We start from the raw sequence: 23,808 nt of genomic DNA, 5'->3' as shown, positions 1-23,808 counted from the left end.
AAACATTTTGACTTTGGCTTAGGTGCAAGGAGGAGGGCCCGCAGGTCCGGGCAGGGAGGTGGCACAATAGCAGTGCCCTCTCCATCACAGGTCCCTTCTCTCCCCGTAACAGAATGTGCTAGTGTCTGAGCAATTCCTGAAAATGTTGGATGGAGTGTATGCCATTCACCCACAGCTGGATGTGATATACAAGGCCATGCAAGGCTCCACTAGCAAGAAATCCATCTTCTTGTGGACAGACCCCTTGAAACTGATCCAGGTGAGCTGCTGCCTTCCTCTCAGAATCCCTGGGAGAATTTTTCCCCCTGTTTAAGTATTTATTTCTCTACTAGTAGTTTCCACTTCCCACCAGCAATGTTTGAGGGCTCCAATTTCTCCCAGGAGCATATAGCTCCGAATCAGCTTCCCAGGGTTTTCCTGCCTCCAACATGTCCATACAATCTTCTATGGCAAGAAATGTCTTAGTCCCTTGGGCTGCATACTTGGATTTTTCCTTGTAGATACCAGATTTCTTTCAGTGCTTCCCCATTCCCAGAAGAAGGGAAAAGCTGAGAATGGGCTGAAGTGGGAAGAGCTTGGAATGGGGTAGATTCTACCACCTGGGCTCCCCTACTTGCTAACATGCCACCAGGACAAGACACTGAAGCTCTCTGTGCCTCAGTTTCTTCACCTGTAAAGTGGGGGCAATAATAGTCCCCACCCCAGTAGGGTTGCTGTGAGGATTAAATCAAATAATACACATGAAGTGCTTAGAACAATGCCTGGCATATAATACATAACCCAATAAATGCTGGCTCTTTCTGACAGCTGGTGGGGTTGCCTAGACACTCCTGAGATCAGAATGGCTGCTTGGTGGCTTCTGCTGAGAAGGGACACTTGAGTCCTTTATTTCTAGTGGTAACCTGGACCTGGCCAGAGTCTTTTCTTAGATTTTCTCTGGAAATTACAGTGGCAGATATAAGAGTGGAAATTTAAAAATCAAAGAATAGTAGAACTGAAAGGGATAATACTGCAAATCCTGTGCCAATGGCCTTCCAGAGCAGCAACCAGACTCAGGTCTGCTGCTTTCCACCACCAGCCTCGCACCACACAGTGGAGGTGAGGAGCCCGCTGCCTGCTGCAGGGGGGAAGCAGGAGAGGGACAATGCTGTGCAAATGCAGGTTCTGCAGGGTCCGGACCGCTCCATCTGCTTCCTGCCTCTGGTTGGTCTCCGTTTCCAGGAATAAATAAAAGAACTCTTGCATGAATATAATTGTTGTGTGCAGAGTTCTAGAAGGCAGGGGGGCTATCAAGTATTTTTACCATGACCTCAGATGGAGCCAAGGGGAAACTCAGTTCATTAGGGGAGCAGGATGCTCCGTGAACAGGAGTGGCTTGTCTGATGCAAACGAGGGGGCCTGCTTTTAAAACCCCTTGTTTTAAAAGAACACAGAAAGGAAATCTCAAAGTTAGAGGCCAGACAAGACATGCAGTGCAAAAATAGCCCTTCCCCTCAGGGAGCCAACTGTATGGTTGGGAAGATGGGACAGATACAGTAATTACCAATGGAAAGTGTCATATGGTTAATGACAAATAATTGACAAAGGCAGCAAAGATAGTCAGAATCCAAATTAAAGATCACTGTAGAACTGGGCAAACAGAAAATGATGACTTGCTGGCAGAGATGGGGTTTGGGAAAGGTCTTGAAGAGTGAGAGAGTTTCGGGTAAGCAACCAGGCATGAAAGGGTGTTTGGGGAAGAGGATTCCTGGAGCAAAAGTGCAGAAGTGGGATTGCATGCAGTGTGTTTGGGAACTATGCACTGAACCTAGTGGCTCCAGCAGAAGGTTGGCATAAAGAAGCTTGGAAGTCAAGACTGGAAAGGGAAGTTGGGGATGGGCATGGTGTTCTCAGATTTGGGGCTCAGAGTTCACATTTGATTCCTTAGAAAATAGGAAGCAAGCAAGAGTTGTTGAGCAGTGGATGTGATGTGAAACCAGCAGGACTGAGGGATGATTTTTCTGGCAATGGGGAGTGCAATGAGCTGTAAAGATGAGAGTGGGAAAACCAGTGAGGACACTATGGTAATCATCCAGCTGTGGAAGGATAACTTGGCTGAGAACGACAAAGGGAGTGAAAGGACGATGTTAGATTTATCATTATGTAGAAATCTCCAGGACTTGGTGGATGGTTGAGTACTTGCTCTGTGTGTGTGTGTGTGTGTGTGTGTGTGTGTGTGTGCGCTTGTTGGAAGAAGGGAAATCTGTGATGATAGGAGAGAGCCAAAGAGTTCAAGCCCAAGGAACTGAAAGAAAGATGGGAACATTGCCAGAGACAGGGACACGTAGATAGGGAAAGTGGCCGTAATCTAGCCCTGTCGGCCTCTCCATCCTCAGCCCTCCCCATTCCACCCCCTCATCCTCCGCACTCCAGCCCTGCTGGCTTTCTCCCAGTTCCTCTTTTTATCATATTCTCTCTGAACTCCTGGCCTGTGCACATACAGTTCCCTCTGCCTGGAACACTCTTCTCCTAATACCCAAGGGGTGTCTTGCTCGTTCCTACTCATTCTCCAGATCTCTACTCAAGTGTCACTTCCTTGGGGAACCCTTCTCTGATTCCCTAGTCAAGCGTCAGTGTCCTTTCCTAATGCTCCTGTAGCCTCCTGCTTTCTCCTTTCAGAGCAGCTCCTCGAGGGCAGAGGCCACAGGGCTCTTATCAGCAGCATCTACCAAAATGCCTAGCACATAACAAGCCCCAACGTTGGTCAAGGTTCTTTGTTGCTGATCACAGAATCCACTCTAGGTAGGTTAAGCACAAAGGAATTTATTACAGGAGAAAGCACCAAAAAAAAAAAAAAAAATGGGAAGACTGAAGAAGCAGACTCTTGGCTTAGATTCCTGAAATGATTCCCCAAACACCCAAAATGGGTTGCCAAGAGGGCGGCTGCTTCTGCCATGATCAGGAAACTGCTCAGCAGGAATCAGCTGCTGAATGAGGAAACCACCACTACAGCTTCCCACAGCCTGCTTCTCTCCAAATCAGACCTCTCACACGCATCTCACACCTACATCTCACACAGTTGCTTGGCAAAACCCATCCCATTCTGACCCCTAGCAGCAGTTTGGGAAATGTTGATTTTTAGCTTTCCAGCCTCTGCAATACAGAGGCATGTTCTGAGAGAGCTGGAATGGGTGTTGAGAGAGCGCCCAGGGCGTCTGCCACAGTGCTCGGTATCAGGTTGCAGAATCTAACTGAATGAGATTGACTTTGGATATGTTGGAAGGAGGTGCCAGAGGGATGTCAGGGTGGATGTGTCCAGTGGCCACTGAAGGTGTAGGACTGGAAATACAGGTCAGGGAGTCACCCCAGAAGGGTGAGAGTTAGTGCGCTCCAGAAAGGGCAGTGTCGGGGGAGAGCAGGGTGCCAAGGGCTGAGCCCTGGAGGCCATCTGTAGGAATGTCTGTCAGGACACAGGGCCTTCCCTGGGGGCTTTTGCGGGTAGGAGGGAAGAGAAACAAAAAGGATACTAGAAACGAATTCCAAAAGAATATTTTCATGTCATTGAAAAGGGGTTCACAATGTATTATTACAGTGTAAAGAGCATTTTTTTTAAAACAATATGTGCAGACACCACCCCAACCAGGATGGTGGAGTGAGATACTTCAGGGCTTGGTTCCCCTACAAAATGTTTGAGCAACCAGCAAGAACTGGCAAAAATGTCTTTCTCAAAATTCCAGAAAACAGTAAAAGGACTGCAACAACAGGGCATGTGCTGATTCAAGAAAAAGGCTACTTAAAAGCCATAGGATCTCATGGTGCCCTGGCTGGCCTCTGCCCCAACCTCACTGGCTCAGCGCAGAGCCAGCCTGTACTCCCAGTGTGGATTCCTGGTCCCAGCTCCAGAGGGAGCAGAGTAACTTTGTGAGCATACTGGGATCATGTGTCTGGCCCAATCTGTCTGGTGGTGGAATAAGGAACCCGCCATCCCAGAACTTGCCCTACAGGTAGAAAGCAGTTCACAGAGCTTTCCTACAGAATGCTGTGTGGGATTACTGGGTGTAGGACATACAGTGCAGTGCCTGGGACCATGAAGAAACTGTTTCCTAAGGAAAAGGACATTGGTATCAGTGTAAACAGGGGATTCCCAGGGCCATATGTGTACACCCAAGAGATGGGGGGTGGTTCCTTTGCCCTGGAGCTATTCTCCAAAATCATTGTATTGACAAGCCCTGAAGGAGAGCTCTCCCACAGGCCAATCTGCAAAGACTAGGAAAAATGTCTTCTTTTTACCTTCCTTTTCATTGTTGTTGTTGTTGTTGACTCCTGGGTTTTAAGGAAAGCTCTTTCCTTGAATCATAACACTAGCTGAATACAAGCTTAAGGAACAGATGACTCAGAGTCTGAATTCCAGGGTGTGCCAGTTTGAATGTATTGTGTCCCCCAAATGCCATTATCTTTGATGTAGTCTTGTGGGGCAGACGTTTTGGTGCTGATTAGATTTGCTTAGAATGTGCTCCACCCAGCTGTGGGTGATGACTCTGTTGAGATGTTCCCATGGAGGCATGGCCCCGCCCATTCAGGGTGGGCCTTGATCAGTGGAGCCATATAAATGAGCTGACTCAAAGAGAAGGAACTCAGTGCAGCTATGAGTGACGTTTTGAAGAAGAGCTACAGCCAAGAGGGACACTTTGAAGAAAGCACAGGAGCTGCAGATAAGAGACAGTTTGAAGATGGCCGTTGAAAGCAGACTCTTGCTCCGGTGAAGCTGAGAGAGGACAAATACCCCAAGTGCAACTAAGGGTGGCATTTTTGAGGAACTGCAGCCTAGAGAGAAACGTCCTGGGAGAAAGCCATTTTGAAACCAGAACTTTGGAGCAGACGCCAGCCACGTGCCTTCCCAGCTAACAGAGGTTTTCCAGATGCCATTGGCCATCCTCCAGTGAAGGTACCCGATTACTGACACTTTATGGCCTTAAGACTGTAACTGTGTAGCCAAATAAACCCCCTTTTTATAAAAGCCAATCCATCTCTGGTGTTTTGCATTCTGCAGCATTAGCAAAGTAGAACACAGGGATAACAGATTAAAATATCAAAATGTCCAGAATTCAACAAAAGATTACAAAACATACAAAGAAAGAAGAAGCAATGAGCCCAGGCAAAGGAGATTAAAGCATTAGAAACCATCATTGAGGAAAATCACTCCTGGGACATATGAGCCAAAGACTTTTTAAAAACAGTCCTAATTATATTCAAAGAGCTAAAGAAAAAGATGGACAAAGAACTGAAGAAAATCTGTAAAATGATAGATAAACACAAAGAGAACATCAATAGCAAGATGAAAATTATGAAAAGGAACTAAACAAAGGTGAAAACCACAGTAATAGAAATTAAAAATTCCCTAGAAGGATTCAGCAGCAGATTGGAACTGGCCAAAGAAAGTAACCGTGAACTTGAAGATAATACAATTGAAATCATCCAGTCTGAGGAAAGAAAGAAGAAAGAATGAAGAAAAATGAACAAAGCCAGAACAATCTGAGGGACACCATCAAGCATACCAATATATACACTGTGGGAGTCCCAGAAAGAGAATAAAGAGAGAAAAGAGAAGAGAGGATATTGAAGAAAATAATGGCTGACAACCTCCCAAACTCAACAAAAGACAAGAATATACACATCCAATATATTCAATGAACTCCAAACAGGATATGCCCAAATAGACCCACATTGCAGCATATTATAATCAAACTGTCAAATGCCAAAGATAAAGAGAAAATTCTGAAAACCTGAAGAGAGAAGCAATGTGTCTTGAACATGGGAGCCTCAATAAGATCATATGCTGTTTTCTCATCAGAAAACATGGAAGCAAGAAGGCAGGAGGTGACATGTTTAAAGTGATGAAAGCAAATGTATTGCCAACTAAGAATCTATATTCAGCAAAACTGTCTTTCAAAAGTGAGGGAGAAATTAAGATATTCCCAGATAAACAAAAACTGACAGAGTTCATCACCTCTAGACTGGTCTTACAAAAATGTTGAAGAGAATTCTGCAGGTTGAAAGGAAAGGACAATAGAAAATAGATCAAAGCCACATGGAGAAATAAAGCTTTTTGATGAGGATAAAAACATGAATAAATATAAATGTTAATATTGTATTTTTGGTTTGTCACTCCACATTTTACTTCCTACAGGGTCTAAAATGCAAATGCATAAAGTGAAATGATAAATCAGTGGTTTTGGACTCATAATGTATAAACATGTAAGTTTTGACAAGAATTATAAAAGTGAGAGGACAGGGGTATAGGAACAGTTTGTATAGACTGTTGATGTTAATGAGATGTTTATAGATTTAAGATGTTAACTTTAAGCCCTATGGTAGCTACAAAGAAAATATCAAAGAATATGTAAGCTCATACAGAAATTAGAGTATAGATTGCCAGAGCAGGGAGTGGGGAGTTAATGCATAATGGGTGTAGGGTTTCTGATTGGCAAGATGAGAAATTTTTAGTAATGGAAGGTGGTGAGGGCACTGCAATATTGTGACTGTCCTTAATCCCATTGAATGGTATGTTTGGAAGTGGTTGAGATAGAAAAGTTTCTGTTGTATATATATGCCTATGATAAAAAAAAAAAAAAAAAAACGAAAGCAATTAAAGAGATAATGACAATTAAAGCCAATACATGATCCTGGATGGGATCTAAGAAGGGAGGATAAAAGGCTCAAAGCAACATTACTGGGACATGTGAAAAAAATAGAATAGACTGTAAGCTTTATATCGGTGTTAAATTTCTTGAACTTGGAAACTGCACTTAAGGTGGTTACATAAGTGACTATCCTTGTTCTAAGGAAATGCACATGGCAGTAATAAGGAGAATGATGTACACAGCCTACACTCAAGTGTTCAGAAAATGGATCGATAAACAGATAGACAGACATACATATATACAGATGGATGGAAGAAGGATAGAGAGAGAATGATACAGCAAATGTGGCAAAATGTTAACATTGCTGGATCTGGGTATCTGCGGTAAGGGGTGGGCTATTGGAGTGCCCTGAATGGGATTTATATTATTTTTATAATTGCCCTGTAAAAAGTATTTCAAAATAAAAAGTGTTTCAAGATGAAAAGTTTTTAAAAATACAGTATGGGCATTAGAAAGATGATAGATGATGGATGATAGATGATAGATAGGTAGGTAGATAGATAGACAGACAGACAGACAGACAGACAGATAGATAAATAGATAGATACACACCAAGATGGTACCTTTGGATGGTGAGATTGGATTTATATGTTATTTTTCTTTTTCTTTTTTCCACTAATCTAAAGTTGTCTTCTAGTGGGTAGGTAATATTTTTGAAATGAAATTTTATTTCAAAATATTTTAACAAAGCACATCTCCAGGTGAGCATTTGTGTGAGAGCTATGAGAATTCTGTGAATTCCTAGAATCTGCACAACCCATCACAAGATTTGGTACATAGTCGTGGTTAGGTCATTTGATCTCCGAGCTGACAACAGCCCACCCACCACCCATGGTGAGTCTTCTACACTAGTCTTAGCAGAGATTATTTCAAAATGAAATATTCCATGTAAATGCAATCACCACCACGTATTCCCTTGATGCTGCAGGAGCTTAGTAGCACTGTCTGGGATCTTTTGCCTTTGGAGCGGCTTGGAGACCTGTTCAGTGAGAAGCGGGGCTTTACTTGAAACTGAGCATACCCACAAGAGCCATCCTGTCATACAGTGTTGCCATGGCTCAGCCTGTGCAGGTCTCTTGATCTTAAACCACTGCTAACATACGGGGGACTCAAGCCCCTTCCATCTGCCTTCTCACCATTCCCCTCAGCCTCTCTAGGGCTGGGGGCGTGGGCTGCATTTGAGGGGGGTCAGGGCTGTTGTCATAGTTGTTATAAGGGCAAATGTTTGCTCCTGTTTTCACCTCCTCTCCAGAACTATGTGGACCAGCGCAAAATCACAGTCTTGGACTTCTTCCAGAGCCTGAACCCTGATGGAACGATGATGATGCCCGTGGGCGAGTTCCGGAAGGCTATGATCCAGGTGTGCTGATCCCCAGTGGCTGTGGGGACCCTGGTGTGTGTGTGCGCAAGGGAGAGAGACAGAGACATGGAGACAGAGACGGAGACAGAGACAGAGAGACAGAGAGTGTGCTTCAAAGGGCCTCCTGTCTGTGAGAAGTTCACCTCGTTTGTCTAGACTCAGAGGGAAACCTAGGACCACCCTCAACATGCCTGTGTGCCAGAGGGCTTGACGCTGCAGCTACCCCAAGATGCCGCCTGAAGACACATGTCCTTCATCTTGTAGGTCTTTCTCCCCATTGCATTTGGCTACTGAGAAGATAATAAGGGAGCTAGAGAAGAGACCACATCCCAAAGCCCCAATATTCCCACCTTGGACCCCGTCATCTTGCCTGAAATCCTACATTCCTCACCCCAGGTGATGCTGCTGAAGGCCCCCTGAAATGTGAACTTGAAGAAGGCCACCCAGCGAGGAACTGGGCACTTGAGAGTGGGACTCAGGAGGGAAAATTCTGATGGGGACCCAGGCAGGGGTGGATAAGATATTCAGTGTCCAGGTCTGCAGTGAAGAGGCCGGCCAGGACTAGGTGGCAGGAAAGTACAAAGACCTTCACCATGGTGCCCTCCCAGTGGCCACCCACTGCACGTGACCCCTGATCTCCATCACCCTCATTGTTCCCCAGAGAAGGGAGACCTCCAGGAGTCTGGGCAATGACCCATGGGCAGGGAGATTCTTCCTCCATGCTTGGGGCCCTCATTGCCAGCCATGGTCCCAAGAGGAGTGAAGCAATGTGCAGGGTGGGCGTTGGGAGCAGGGGGGGAGGGCAGAGGTAGGGTGAGTAGAAGGTCCAATAACTTCACATGTTCCATCCACCTCCTCAGCAAAACATGGTACCTGTAAACCGACACCAAATCAGGGAGCTGATAAAGATGATGGACGAGAAGACGGGCATGGTGAACTTCAGGTCAGCCCAGGCCCAAAGGCCATTCCCCTCCTGGCTGCTGCCCCTTGCAAGCCCCATCTCTCTACTAGGGGCCCTGGCCTGAGCTCCCGGGGCCGTCCTGTCTGCATTTCATTAGTTAGAGGCTCACCCACCCTGTAGCAACTGGTTGCCTTTCTCTGGTTCCCAAAGCCAGGGCCCACTGTTACCCTCCTTCTCATCTTCAATTCACAATTTTAGCAGTGCTTTCTGAGCCCCCAGCATGTGCCATGGCTGGGCCAGATGCAGAAGGAGCTGTAGCCTGGGGCTCACGGCCTAATAGGAGGTGAGACCATAATGGGGTTGTGTGCTGAGCACCACTATGGCCCAAAGAAGAGGGTATCCCTTGGATGGGAGGTGGGTGCTGTTTCACTGAATCTGGAAGACAGATACAGACAAGAGGGGTGATTGTCCAGGCAGGGGGAAGGCTAGTACCAAGTACTGAGTGTGAGCCAGCACGGGGCCATGGAGGAATGGCAGGTTATTCAATTCTGCTGTATCTTGGGGAGTGGGGCAGGTTGTGACTTAGGCCAGATTCCTTGAAGAGATTGGAAAGAGCCACCCACACCCACCAAGCCCTTACCAAGTGCCAAGTACTCTGCTCCTCAGCAAACAGGCCAGGGGGCCTAAATCTCACAATGCCCAACAGCAGCGCTACATCACCTCCATTTTGTAAATGATGAAACTGAACTTTAGAGAAGCAAATGTCTTGCAGCTGGAAAGGGGCAGCACTGGTCTTTGAACCTAGGTCCACATTGCCCCAGATCCTGCTCTCACAACCACCGTGCTTGACCTCCTGGCCCACAGCCCAGGACACTGCTGCCTCCCACCCAAGCATGGGTCTGCAGTCTGGGGGTTCCATTGGGTCCCAGTGGGAAGACGTCCCCCATGGGTTCCTTCCTCCAATACCTCTTTCCTTTGCCCATCTCAGCATCTGGAAGAGCAGGGCTGACCCAGCTTCAAACCTGCTCTGCAGCTTCTTAAGTGTGTGGCTGTGGGCACAGCTCTCCATTCTCTGAGCCTGAATCCCCTCCTCTTTAAAGTGGGGGTGATAACCTCGGCCCCAAGAGAGGGGTTATTGTAAGGATTAGATGGGGGCAAGGCATGTAAAGTGACTGGGTCACTTGGGGGTGACACAGCCATCGGATGATGAAAGTGGAGGTTGGCGTGCCGTCCACTCTCTGCTGCTCATCTGCCTCTGCCCCTCTGTCCTGGGACCCCCACATGTCCTCCCCTAGAGTGGCAATCTCTTGCTCCTTGGGAAGCTGGAGGAAGTGCCCAAGGTGGAGGGTGCAAGACCGGGTTCCAAACCCGCTCCTGTTGGAGGCACACAGGCTCCCCAGGTTTGCACACGAGGTTTTATGGCCACCGAGAGGCAGAACAGTCACCCTCAGATCACACACCACTGCTTTCTTAGTTGTGATGGAAGAGCGGGGTTATCATTTTTATTATTGCTCTAATCTTTTTTATGTTAATTTTTTGTTACAAATAATGTCTAATTGTAAAACTTCTAGAACCACAGAAGTATAGCAAAGAGAAAATGAAGGTTCTCTTTTATCTCCCCAAGGGCTCACTTAGTGTCATGTGCACATGGCCGTACCTTTCTCATATGCTTGCAACAAAATGTGTATGGGTGTGTATGTGCATGCATGGTGTGTGTGTGTGTGTGTGTGTGTGTGTGTGTGTGTGTGTGATATAATGGTTAAAAGCATGGGCTCTAGGGCCAGACCACCCAAATTCCCCAATCCCACCTCCTCTATTGTGGAACCTTGGGCAAGTTACCCAATCTCCCTCTGCCTCACTTTCCACATCTGTATAATGGGGCAATTATAGTACACAAGTCATAAGTGGTTTGAGGATTAAATGCCTCTAAATGCCTCTAAAGCATTTAGTGTACTACTTGGCATGTGGTAGGCTCACAATACATATGCTTTTATTACATATATTTATTATATGCACACACGTAGGGTTTGTCATTTACCATAAACGGAATCATAACTGTCATACTCCTCTGCAGCTTCCTTTCCCTTAGCAGTTTGTCTTGGCAATCTTTCCATGTTGGTACAGCTCAGCCTTTTTAACTGCTGCCTAGTGTTCCATGGCACAGCAGCCTTGTAATTTAATCTCATATTTTTGGATGTTTAAGCTATTTCCAATTTTTTACAACTACAAATGATGCTGTCACGAATATCCTGGTACATATTAGCATTTGCAAACATGCAAGTGCTTATCTAAAATAGACTCAGACAAAACAGACTCAGACAAATAGACCTGGCACAATTGCCGGGTCAAAGGGATGGCTCATTTTAAAATGTGAAGCTACTGCCAAATTGCCCTCGCTAACTGGTTTTCATTCTTGCCAACATCATAAACCAGCGCTCCACCCCTTCCTGTGCATGGGCCTTACCCACGTTCAACTTTCTGCCAAGCTGATAGATGGGTTTACAAAAAGTCTCGCTTGACTTTGAACCTGTCTTAATATTCTCGTCAGTTAGCCACAAGGCTTGGTGCTCATCATTATTCCCTTACCTCTCAAAACAGTTCCTTGAAACTGCCGATGTCATAGCAACAGGTCTGGTCTGGAAAGAAGTTGAGCAAGAGAAAAGTCCTGGCAAGTCGAACGGTGGCAGGGAAAAGGCTAAGAGGTGGCGGAAACTTCGGTGGACCTATGCCAAGGCCAGGGCTGGGAGCGAGTAAATAAAATATGGCTTGGCCCTCGGCGTCTCTCGGCTGCTGGTGGTGTGCCCTGCACCAGGGAAGCAGTTTCTGATTTAAGGGGGACGAAGAACCACAAAGACAAATTGGGAATGCAGTGTGGTTGCCGGGTGGCATGAAAGGCGCGGTGGAGAGGAGGTCAGAACACAACAGCAGTCGTCATGGTGACTGTAAACCGCGTCAAGGACAGAGATTTCCAAGTTGCAGGAGGTGGTGGCAGAAGGCACAAATGCTGTGGAAATGAGGGCAGGGGCCTTTAGAAACAGGTGCTGGAGGGTCAAGTGGGGAGAGCCCAGGACCGGGAACCAGGGGGGCTGCCATCCGGTCGTGGCCTCAGCGCTGACTGGCCGTGTGAACCTTGGGGCCTCCCTGGTTTCACCTGAAAACTGGGGAAGTTAAGACAGAAGTTTCCCGATCTGTTCTAGGAGTCTATAATTCTGAATTTCTTTCTAAACTTCCTCAGGAAACTGGGGAGACATGGAGGGCTTAGCAAAAATAGAAAAGGAATAGCTCGGAACAGAGTACCCTGATCGGGGGGTGGAGAGGGTGTCTCCTGTTTCCTTTCACTCCCGTTACCTGTGTTTTTATTAACTTGCCAGCCATCACTGTGAATGAGGGAGGGCAGGAACTGTCTCGTGCCCCTCAATAGCACCTGCCTGGCACACGGTAGTTGCTCAATAAATACTTGTTGAATGAATAAATATGCTCACCTGGCAATTTTTATTGTTATTATTATTATTTTGGCAAGTGGTGGGAAGCTGGGAAAGCTTGGGGGATGGCTTTAGCTCACACATGGAGACATCTAGGAAGCAAGTCATCAGCCTCTGAGTTTCACTTTGCTTCACCAAAGGCAGGGTGAAGGTGAATGCTGAGGCCTCATTGCATATGAGCCAGAATCATTATTTGAAATAATTTAGGTTCTCCTTTCTCTTGCTTGTTCACGGCCTTAGCCTCAGTGAGGTTTAGGGCCAGGGGAGAAGTTCCCAGCAAGGCTCGTCCCTTCCTGGCTCTCATTTCTCTGAGCTTACTTGGGGGAACAGAACTTGAGGAGAGGGGGGAGACAAGAGACAGGGAGGGGTCACAGGTGCACTGAGAGGTGCTTTCGCTGCACTGGGGGGAGGAGAGGGAGATCGGTGGGTCCCACAGTAGCAGGGCACATGGTCCAGGCTGTTCTCTGGATCCCTGGCCTGGGTGCCCAGCCTCACCCAGCTCCCCTGCCCCAAGCCTGGCAGGAATGCAGCAGGTCAGCAGCCCTGGGAGGGGCCATGTGGCCTGGGACCACAGGTCCCCAGCAATCAGTGTGGACAGATGACCAGTGACCACAGGGACTTCCCTGACTCCCGAGCACAGCGGAAGGCTCAGATCATTGACTCAACCCTGGGCATGTTCTTGAAGTTGAGTTTCCATTAACTGGATGGAAAATGCCATCAAAATTATGACGAAGAAAAAACAAAGAGATGAGACAGGGAGTTTGGGAGCTGAAACTCACACCTGTCACACATGTCAGGGGGCTCTCTAAATGCCTTTGCTTTGTTCTCCCAAATTAATGGAAGTCCCTTGAAGTCAGGATTCACGTCTTTCAAATCTGTTATGACCCATAAAATTCTCCATCAAGTCCCCTGCCTGCAACTGAACATGCAATAAAAGGTGGTGTCTGGTTGGAACCCTGAGGACTGTGTGTGGTTTATAAGGAGAGGCTGTGAAGTATCAAAATTTTTTATAGGCTGTAGGTTATGGCCAAAGTTTTCTCACAATGCTTTAATTCATCTTTTGCATAAAATTGAAAAGGCACCCTTTGTTCTTATCAAATATTATTTTTGCTTGAGTGGTTTTGGGGTGATGATAGAAATTATGGGGAAGTCAAAAACCTCCACCCCGACCATTCAGCCCTTGACACTGCCTCCACCACGTGGGTGAAAGGATGACTAAATCCAAAATTTGCTTGCAATAGCCCTGGGCACCTCCCAAGTAGAGTAGTAATTCCTACTTGCAGCCAGGAGGTGTCAGGTCTGCTCCAAAAGTCCAAGTAGGAGCAGTGCCTGGGCGCTTAGAGACCGTTCCTCCACTGTTTCGGAGTCTTTGTCAAGCACTTTCTCTGACCTCCCAACCTAAGGAGCCTGGCATGAAATCTGAGCCCTCGGGACCCAGGGTCCAGCAGCCTGGCACCTGGGCAGACCTCTCCAATGAGCCTCACGGGAACCGAGGTTACCAACGGCTACCTTGTACCCCGGTTGTGAGGAAGACATCTCTGGCACACAATGACAGCTCCACAAACACTCAGTCCCCTCCCACAGTCAGCCACCCTGGGGCTGGCAACGAGGAGACCTGCTCCTTCTGCAACACAGCGAGGAATAACTAAATTGATAAGCAAGCATGAGCTCCAGGTGAGGCTGGACTGGCCGAGGGGAGGGAGGCAGCTGCAGGGATGGAGATGCTGGGTTGTGGCCAAATTGTCCAGGTCCTGTTGATACATGCTCCCCACCCCTTGCATTGTCCAGAAGCTACCTTGAGGAAGGCAGAGTGGGAGAAGAGAAGGAGGAGAGCAGGCAATCTTTGTGTGCCAGAACCATAAAGCGGTTAAGCATGCAAATTCTGGCATTTGACAGATCAGAGTTTGAATTCTGTCAGGCTTTATCCATTACCACCTCTGTGACTTGAGCAAGTCACTCAACCTCTTGGAATCTCAGTGTCCTGATCTGTAAGTGGGGGTTGGTATTAGTCCGCACAACCCCAAAGTGTTGTATTGTCCGGGTTTAACGAAGTCGTGCCTGTGAAATACTGAGCCTGAGGCCGGCACGGAGTGCTTAATGCAAACACGACCTTGTTACGGTGATGTTCCCACTCCACGAGGAAGGGTAGGGGAGTAGCAGGTGCAGCAAGGTACCTTAGGGCCCATGTGAGCCCCTTTAACACTCCCAAGTGCTGGGCCTTTGAAGTACCATTGGGGGATGCTCTAATCCCAGGCCTTAGTTTGAGGCTTGTGTCACAATGAAAGGATTTGTCCAGGGTCTTGGGAAAAATTGGAGGGGGTGGGAGGGCCAGGGGCCAGCGTTACTGGGAGATGGGATATGGGCCATCCAGGCTCACAGGGAGAACAGTGGACATCTGGCGTTCTTCTTGGCTGCCGGGCTGCGAGGCCCCTTCCTAGCCTGGGGAACCCCCCATCTTCCCAATCTTAGGGGAGCAGAGTCCCCTGGCAACTGGGACATAAAACCACAACCTCACCAGACATCCCCTCCCAGGACTAGATTCAGGAGCTGGTGTCACAGAGAACCGAGGGCCCCAGAGGATTCCTTCTGGCAGCCGCTGCAGGGCAGCACCACAGAGTTGGCGGAGCAGCGTGGTGTTGACGCTGCAATCTGACAGGGGTTGGGTGGGCAGGTTGCAGGACAAGCTGCGGCCCCTGGTGTCTGATGATGGGAGCAGCTGTGGGGTCCTCAGGGGAGGACTGGGCCTGTCTTGCCAAGAGGGGGCTTGGAAATTTTAAAAAATAAATAAAATAAAACAAAATGATCAGAAAGGTGAGCCTGTGTCTGAAACATCGGCTGCTGACCAATGGCCTTGACCTCTAGGAAGGGAACAGAGAACGAGGAAGGTCGTTTCTCCCTCAGAAAGCAGATGTCCCAGAGGGAAGGAAACCAAGGGTGGCTGGGGCGGGCTGCCCGGGGGACCAGGGGTGTGAACCCGGGAGCCACGGTGCCTTAGGGAGTCGGCGGACGAGCTGGGCTGGGGACAGAGGGCTGGCGCTGTGGGTTCCAGCACTGATGGGACATACCTCGTGTGTGTGTGTGTGTGTGTGTGTGTGTGTGTGTGTGTGTGTGTGTGAGAGAGAGAGAGAGAGAGAGAGAGAGAGAATAAAATTAAGTTTAGCTTTCACACAAGGTAATATGGAATAGGGGAAATGGAGGCTCAGGTGTAGAAACTCCTGAAATGGCCTCAAAACTTGTTACCAAACTAGCTCAAACTGGCTCTGCAGTTAAAGAACAAAGGAAAGAGGCCACGTAAGCAGAGGAGCGGTGTCAGTGCCTTATATGGCCTTAACAGTTATAGTCGGGGATGGAGACTTGTTTCAAATGTTTCAAATTTGCGCGGGTTTGTTAGGCCTGTCGAATAGGCTGTAACCTTGGGAGTCTCCAGCCAATGGAGAAACAGGGAGGGACTTGTGCATTAGGTTTAGGGAATAAATAGGGCTGTGTTCTATCATTCCGCATGCCAACCAACATATTTCGGTTGTGCGCCCGTTCTTGCAAGATCGTGAATAAATTCTTTTCTTCACCACAATTGGGTGAGCGTTTATTCTCTTTCAGGTACAGCTTTCTTTCCAACATATGGAGGCATACATCAAAGCCCGCTCACATCTGAGGATGGAAACATGGCCTGCTCAAAGGAAGGGGCGTCCTCGCTCTCATCCCCAGACCCACCGGCTCTCCTGCCAACGTCCTAACAGCCCGGAGCCGCCTCTGTTTCTCCAGCAGAGGGGGGCCCAACCCCACAAGTCCTCCATATCCGCACTGCTTTTCCAGCTCTCCAAGACAAGGTTGGGGGAAGCACAGAGAAAGAAAATAGGACCCCAAACTGGCTCAGGGAAATCAAATTCTTATAGGTACCCAAAAACAGCAGCAAAGCAGCCGACTTCAGCCTGGGGCAGAGCTCCGGACCCGCCTGGGAGCAGGTCCCTCCATCCGGGGACAGAGCCGCGTCTGGGGCCTGAGGTTTATGCAATTTGGGTGGGTGGCCCTCTAAAAAAAAAAAACAAATTTATGAATGCAGCATTAGTGTACACAGTGGATGTTTATTTGGAATGAGAAAATGAATCACAGATGACCTGTGGTTAATAGCCCACCATACCATAAACATCACATCTCCCCGGGACCTTGGAAGGGTGACTCCTTGAGGTGAGGGTCCTGCAGCGCCAGTCTCCTTAGCGGCCCGGTGATCCCGCCTCTGCCGCCCCCTCCAGCCGGCAGAGTGTCCTGTTGCAAGATGGGAGGTCTGGCGCAGGGACCCGATAGCAACACCCTGTCCTTAGCTGAGACACCTAACCCGGGCAGAGTCCGATCGGCTTCCTGAGCCCGCCCTGCAAAGCAAAAGGGTGTAAGGACTTCAAACCCAAGTATCCTTCTCTTTCGAGTAACCGTGTGGTTCTCCACTCCGCTGTCCTCACCACTGCCCTTGGAGGAGCCAGTTAGAGTCGCACGTGAACAAGCAGGGACGCTGTCCCTTCCCTCTGCCTCCCGGGGGCCACGAGGCGGTTCTGGGGGCGTCTCCTTCCCTGGGAGGCCTGAGAGAAGAGCGTTTTCCTTGAGTCCTTGCTCCACGGTGGGTCCTTGGCCCACCAGGCGTTATTTCAAAAGACCATAAAACCCACAGCCCCAAAGTGCAGCCTCCAAGTGCACCGAGATGCAGGAAATGACACCTTTGTGAAATCAAGGGGGAGGGAAACTTAGAATGCAAGGTAAGTGACTCCTACTAAATTCAATAAATGTTTATTAAGTGCCTACCGTGTGTCCAGTGCTGTGGTGGGTGTTTGGGAAACATCAGTGAATTTAAAAAGGCAAACCCTGTCCCATATACGGAGTTTACATTCTATAAACTGTCTGGAGGAAACTGACAATAAATAAGTGTAGTAATAAGCAGAGGGAGGGAGGGAGACCACACCAGGAGGGGAGGTCCGAGGGGACGACAGGGACAGATCGCAGGGCCGCCTGGGCTGTCGTTAAGTGTGGGTGTCGAGTGGGATGGAGCCCTTGCAGGGTGTGGACAGAGGGGCTTACTCTGACATCTTTTGAAAGATGCTGTGTTGAGGGATTTTAAAGGAGCCTTCAGAGATTCAAGGATAAATCAGGAAACTAAATTGGGAGGCGATCAGAATAATCTAGGCAGGAGACAAAGGTGACCAGGACAAGGCCGGAAGCAGTGGGACAGTGAGATGTGGGCAGATCCTGGATGTATTTTAAAGGTGGAGCCAACAGGACTTCCAAAGAGACAGGATGTGGAGTGAGAGAATGAGCAGAGCAAAAGATGACTCCCAATGAGAAGGGAAAGTCACTGGTGGAACAGATGTGGGTGTTGTGGGGGTGGAGAGAAAGAAAATCGAGAATTAATTTAGGGGTGAGTATTAGACATGGCAGAGAAGAGTTGAGTAAGTGGTAAGCTCCTGTGCCGGTTTGAATGTATTATGTCCCCCAGAAAAAGCCATATCTTTGATGTAATCTTGTGGGGCAGACGTTTTAGTGCTGATTAGATTGGAATCCTTTCCTTTGAGTGTTTCCATGGAGATGTGACCCACCCAACTGTAGGTGATAACTCTGATGAGATATTTCCGTGAAGGCGTGGCCCCACCCATTCAGGGTGGGCCTTGATCAGTGGAGCCATATAAATGAGCTGATGGGCAGAGGGAACTCAGTGCAGCTGTGAGTGACGTTTTGAAGAGGAGCTACAGCCCAGAGGGACACTTGGAAGAACGCACGGGAACTGAGAGAGGAGCTTCAGCCTACAGAGACATTTTGGAGATGGCCTTTGAAAGCAGACTTTTGCTCCAGAGAAGCTAAGAGAGGACAAACACCCCAAGAGCAACTGAGAGTGACATTTTTGAGGAACTGCAGCCTGGAGAGGAATGTCCTGGCAGAAAGCCATTTTGAAACCAGAACTTTGGAGCAGACACCAGCCATGTGCCTTCCCAGCTAACAGAGGTTTTCCGGACACCATTGGCCATCCTCCAGTGAAGGTACCCAATTACTGATGTGTTACCTTGGACACTTTATGGCCTTAAGACTGTAACTGTGTAACCAAATAAACCCCCTTTTATAAAAGCCAATCCATCTCTGGTGTTTTGCATTCCGGCAGCATTAGCAAACTAGAACAGCTCCCTAAGAATGGTATTTAATGCCAAGAGACCAGAGGAGTTTCCCGAAGGTCTGAGTGTAAGCAGAGAAAAGAGGACCAGGTCTGAGCCCTGCGTTAAGAGGTCTGGGAGAAGAGGAAGAAGTAGCAAAGAGGGCTAAGAGGGAGACACCTGTGTGCAGGAGAACCCCGCAGAGTCTGGGATTCTGGAAGGCAATTGAGGAATATGGCCCAGCCAAAAAGACTCACTCCAAAGCCTTTCCCAAGTGCAGTGCGGGTGGGTAGAGAAACTGGGGAGGACATAGGTGGGCCCTGGGTATCTGCTTGAGGGCATAAGTGACATAGAAGGAAAGAGGGATCAGGGAGGGAGTAGGCATGAAATATCGAATCTCCCATAAGAGCCCACTCTGGTCTTTGGGATCTGCTGTCACATCAGTGACCAGTGACTCCACCTAGCTGGAAGGGAATCAGAGAGGTAGGAGCCTCTCAGCAGAAGTCATAAACCTCACAGTCTCCAAGACTAGGGGACAGCTCCTCCCTCCCACTTAGGTGCCATGGCATCTGGAAAATGGCCAAAGCCATAGCAGAGGTCATCTGTCATGTAGCAGCCCCACTGTCTACACTAGCTCAGAAGCATCTGAGCCTGTGGAGACAAGACTGGGACTTGAAGACCTGGGTTCAAGTCCTTGTTGCATCACTCCCTGGCCATGCAGCAAGGCTCTAATTGTTGTAAGTTTCCTTATTTGCAAAATATGATAATAGCACCTACCTCTCAGAGCCATGGTGAGGTTTAAATAAGACGATAGAAGCAAAGGCACATCGTTTTTCAAAATGCATTAACTTTATTTTCCTCATTATGAATTTTAGGAATGTGACAGTCACTTTATTCTTTAGTAAACCTCAAGTGTTCCAAGAGCATTCCTGGAATGAGGACGTGATGCTGGGAGCTCATGGATGAGGGACACGTCCTAAGGAATCAGATATTAAAGCTTTCTCCACAGCCTTAAGCTCCCTTGATGCTCGAATTATTGAACATGAACTCACTGGATAATTTGTCTTCTACGTAGTCCATGAACACTGACTCCATCCTGAACAACTTCTTCATCTGAACCCCCTTTGGTCTTCATACATTCTAGAATATAAGAAAGGCCATTACAACCAGAAATGGACACACCAATTTTCACACCCACATGTTCGGGCTTATCCTTAGGAAGTTGTTTTATCTTGTTTACTGCTGAAGGTGTCGGGGTGAGGGTGGCCCGGGTGGGCTGCAGCTCTCTCTTGCTCGCAGCTCAGACAGAGGCCTGGACTAAGGAAGCCAACGTCTCAGCCATCCCGGCCTATGTGAGAAGGCAAGGGATTATCCACAGACACCTGTTGAAAGATTGGCACATGTAAGGAAGAAGAAGGGGAGGTGCTTCTCCACCTTCCTCAGCTGCACACCTCCTCATTCTTCAAGTCTCAGCTCAGCGCCTCTTCCAGGAAGCCTTCCCTGACTCCTCAGTAGGGCTCAGGGAAGACTCTAGATCAGTGGTTCTCAATCAGGGATGTTTGGCAATGTCTGGGAACACTTCTGGTTGTCACAGCTTGGGGAAGGGCTGCATCTAGTGGGGAAAGGGCAGGGTGCTGCTAACCCTCCTGCAATGCACGGGACAGTGCCCACAACAAATAAAAGATCCAGCCCAGAATGACAAGGGTGCCTCCTCGAGGGGTCCTGCTCTGGATGAAGCAGGTGGCAGGCCATCCTTTCCCACTCAGTGGCCAAATGGCCATTCCCCTCTCCCTTTCCCTCCTAAGCAGAACTGAAAATACCTGCTACTCACTTTCCCACTCTCCCTTGCAGCTAGCCATGCCCATGTGACCCAGTTTGGACAATGAGATGTAAAGAGAAGTCTGCTACAGGCTGCTGGGAAAGAGTTTCCTCTGTGATAAAAGAAACAGGTGCAGGAGAGCCCTGCCTCTGCTCTGAGGTGGAGCACTAGCGTGAGGATGTGATGCTGGGTGCTGTGCATCCATTGTGTGGATTGGAGGTGGCATCACCAAAAGCACAGAAGATGGCAGAGCAGAGTCCTTGACAACATCCCCGAGCTGTTAGCCTCCCTGTGACCTGAGCCAGTAAAGGCCCTTATGTCCAGGCTACTTCGAGTTACGCGGAACTGCAGGCCCACCCTCTAGTGTCGTGTGCTCCCTGTCTACACACATCACTGTTCACTGTCTCGTGATGCACCTTCCTCCCTCCTGGACTACAAGCTCCTTGAGTCTGGGGCTGTGCTTTCCAAGGGTCTCCAATGCTCGTCACCATTCCTGGGACAGAGTCAGGGCTCAGAGATATTTGATGAATACATTTGAAGGGTGGAAGAAAAGATACATGGATCTCTGCTCCCAGCAGCTCAGCTGTGGGGTTTCCTGCTTGGGCAGACACAGCACCCCAGCAGCCTGGCAGTGCCTGGGCGTAAACACGTCTGGGGTGAACAGCCACAGATGCTTAAGACGACGGAAGTGTCGGCCCAGAGGCTGAGGCACCAGCTCCACTATGGAAGCAGACATTCCAGCTGCAGCGGGAAAGCAGAGGGCTGGGTTGCTTCACAGGGCGAGACTGGAAGCCTCCTATAAATGCAGGAGTTTCTTCCAGAAAAGGCCTCCCCTCCGACACCCTTCTAGCTACCCGGTGGACCCGGGAGCAGACTGTTCCAGCTGCACAGGGTCCCTGCCTTAGAGGGCCAGGGAGGCCATAAGATACCCAGGAATCCGCTGGGCCGGGGGGTCTCCCGTGAAGATGGGGCCTCTCTGAAGCCTCAGGTGTGAGGACCCCTGAGCAGAGGGGATGGGGGAGTGACGGGGCTTTGGCCTCCTTCCCCCTCTCCCCACGCTCTTTCCATGAAGCCAAGGCCAGTCCTGCCCCTTTTCAGCCTGGGCTGGGCACCGAGCTCCATTTGGACCCGCTCCAATGCTAGTGCCTCTCAGAAGCTGAGCAAGGAAGCCCGTGGGTGAGAGTGCAGCAGTGAGCCCAGCATTTAGGGGCACAAATCATCACTATGAAATGATTTCCATGGAAGAAGAGCACAGCAGCTGGGACTAGCAGAAGAGCCACTGTGTGGACTGGAACCAGTTGCTTGATTAACCTGCCTCTCACTATGCTGAATACAGGGCCCTCCCCCATGGCTGCCGGGAGAGTAAATGGGATAACGCACGTAATGCCTCAGCCCCAGCCAAGCCCCGAATAAGTGCTCCCCAGTGGGAGAGGTTGTTGGCAGTACCTTCCCTGAAGCTGGTGGCAGGCCCTGGAGCCCGGGGCGAGGCTGCAGGAAGGAGGATCTCAGCATCGGCTGTGGCCTGAGGGGCCGGCCAGGCAGGGAAGGCCACCAGGGCAGCGAGAAGCCCCCTGGCTCCTGATTTATGTTGGGCCCACCTGTTCCCTCTGGGCTTGGCATGAGCCTGCAAGTGGAAGGGCCACCCCAAGCAGAGTCCTCCGACCCAGCTGCCGCTGCCAGAGTCAAGCAAAACTCCCACATCAGTGCTCTCTGGGGCCCTGACCCTCCTCGGGCTCAGGCGGCTGAATGGCCCCAGAGGCGGGCACCCTGCCCAGTCGTGGCTGTGCAGCTGCAGGGCAGCAGCGGGAAACCACACAGTGGCCCAGGTCTGGTGCACGGAGGGGCTAGTCTGGAGCCGGCAAAGGAACCCTGAATTCCCCCAGCTCCTTCCCCTCAGGCAAATAGGACATGAATGGGTAAGAGGCTAGAGCAGGAACTTCCCCTCCTTTCCGAACCCCACGGGCATACCATGAGCAGCCAAGTGGGGCCACTGGATACAGCCATCCCCACCATTCCTTTCCAGGTGCTCTGGGATGGGTGGTGCCTCCCTGCTGCCTCAGTTTCCTTGGGAGGAAGTTTGGGTAGGGCATTAGAGCCTGCCTTTAAGGACAGTGCAGGAAGGGAAGGAGCAGGAGGGCTGCATGTCTGCTCATTCCCCTCCCCAGTCAAGGTCTCCAATCCAGGAGAGAAGAGATGGGAGTGTGGCCAAGGAGGACCAAGGGTTTTTTGGGGAACTGCACAGTCTACAGGATCCCATGCTTGGTTTCATGCTCTGCTATCTTGGTCTTGAAATCCTTAATGTTTTGAGCAGGTGGCCCCTTATTTTCATTTTACATTGGGTCCCACAAATTACGTAGCCAGTCCGGTCTGGGGATGAGGACATTTATACACAAAGGGCCTTCCTCTCTGGGAACAGAATTAAAGTGTGCAGGAGCAGCCAGTCCATCTTCCTCCCCGAAAACCATGCTCTCCCCAACAACTCCTGCAAGAATGAGGGCTACTAACTCTGGCTGGTGGCATTTGTGTTTCTGGAAAAGAAAAGATAACATCACCTGAACAGGCTGCAAGTAAGATTAGGAGGAAAGGAAGGCAGGGGTCGGGGGGACACCCCTCCTCTTCCTAAGGACCTACGTTTGCCTCCTCCACCAAGTGGGCTAGTGGGAGACAAGCTGGTGTCTGTGTGCCCCCACCACCACCATTCCTCCCACCCCCGAAGCCCGGCTTGGGTGGCTGTGGTTCCTTGGCAGACCGGGTGGGCAGAGGGAAAAGGAAGAGGGGAGGGGAGTGGGGGTGAGTCCTCAGAGCTGGGAGAAGGGCTCTTCAAGGAACTGGGCCAGGAAGGCGAGTCCAGGCCTGCTCTGGCTTCTGGTCCAGCCAGTAGGAAATTCAGAAATTCTTCCAGCATGCTGCCAGGGCCCACCTGCCTTGCTGCCCCCAGGCTGCTCCCGCCTGCATGGGCCACGGAGATCCCTGGGTCCCCGTCCTGAGACAGGCCAGCAGCTCCTATCTCCCCCACAGCTCACGCACGGCTGGACCCAGGGCAGGTAGAGCCAGGAAGCAAACCGAGCTGGCAGGCGGGGAGTGGCCCTGGGTCCCAGGCTGGGGCTGGGAGGACCCAGGCTCCACAGAAGAGGGTGGAGGGGGGACCCAACCCTATGCGTGTTGGAAGAGGAGGGTGGGGACCTCGCCTCTGGGGCTGGCCTGAGGACCTGCTTGGACCCTGGCCTGACTCTTTGAAGCTGGGCCCAGCACGTGCCCTGCCTGTAGCCAGGAGTGAGACAGGAGCAGAGAGCAGGGGACCTGCCTCCACCCCCATCTTCCGTGCCTGAGGCTGAACACTGGGCCACCAGAGGATACTTCCTCTGCATTTCCCAGGATCCCAGGCTGCAAATCCTCCCTCTATTAAAATGCACATTTCCCCAGGTGGGGGGTGGGGGATGG

The 23,808-nt window shown here is 49.8% G+C and overlaps 2 protein-coding genes and 1 pseudogene across 4 annotated transcripts in view; 1 reads left to right on the top strand and 2 right to left on the bottom strand.

The window, feature by feature from the left end:
• Positions 1 to 9,065, top strand: part of LRRC74A (leucine rich repeat containing 74A) — a 37,053-nt gene extending 27,988 nt beyond the window's left edge. The window contains exons 11-13 of the mRNA XM_037835028.1: positions 113 to 259; positions 7,933 to 8,040; positions 8,901 to 9,065. Coding sequence (XP_037690956.1) covers positions 113 to 259; positions 7,933 to 8,040; positions 8,901 to 9,065 — 420 coding nt within the window. The remainder of the gene's footprint in view (positions 1 to 112; positions 260 to 7,932; positions 8,041 to 8,900) is intronic.
• ANGEL1 (angel homolog 1) overlaps positions 1 to 11,833 on the bottom strand; it is an 80,019-nt gene extending 68,186 nt beyond the window's left edge. For all 3 annotated transcript variants that reach the window (XM_037832228.1, XM_037832231.1, XM_037832229.1), the window contains exon 1: positions 11,528 to 11,833. The gene's annotated coding sequence lies outside the window, so the exon portion shown is untranslated. The remainder of the gene's footprint in view (positions 1 to 11,527) is intronic.
• A 7,699-nt stretch (positions 11,834 to 19,532) lies between these two features.
• Positions 19,533 to 19,890, bottom strand: LOC119532585 (annotated as a pseudogene).
• Between the last annotated feature and the right edge of the window lie 3,918 nt (positions 19,891 to 23,808).

The sequence above is a fragment of the Choloepus didactylus genome, chromosome 4 (assembly GCF_015220235.1).
Source record: "Choloepus didactylus isolate mChoDid1 chromosome 4, mChoDid1.pri, whole genome shotgun sequence".
Lineage (NCBI taxonomy): Eukaryota > Metazoa > Chordata > Mammalia > Pilosa > Megalonychidae > Choloepus > Choloepus didactylus.
This window is presented reverse-complemented; position numbering and strand designations above follow the sequence as displayed.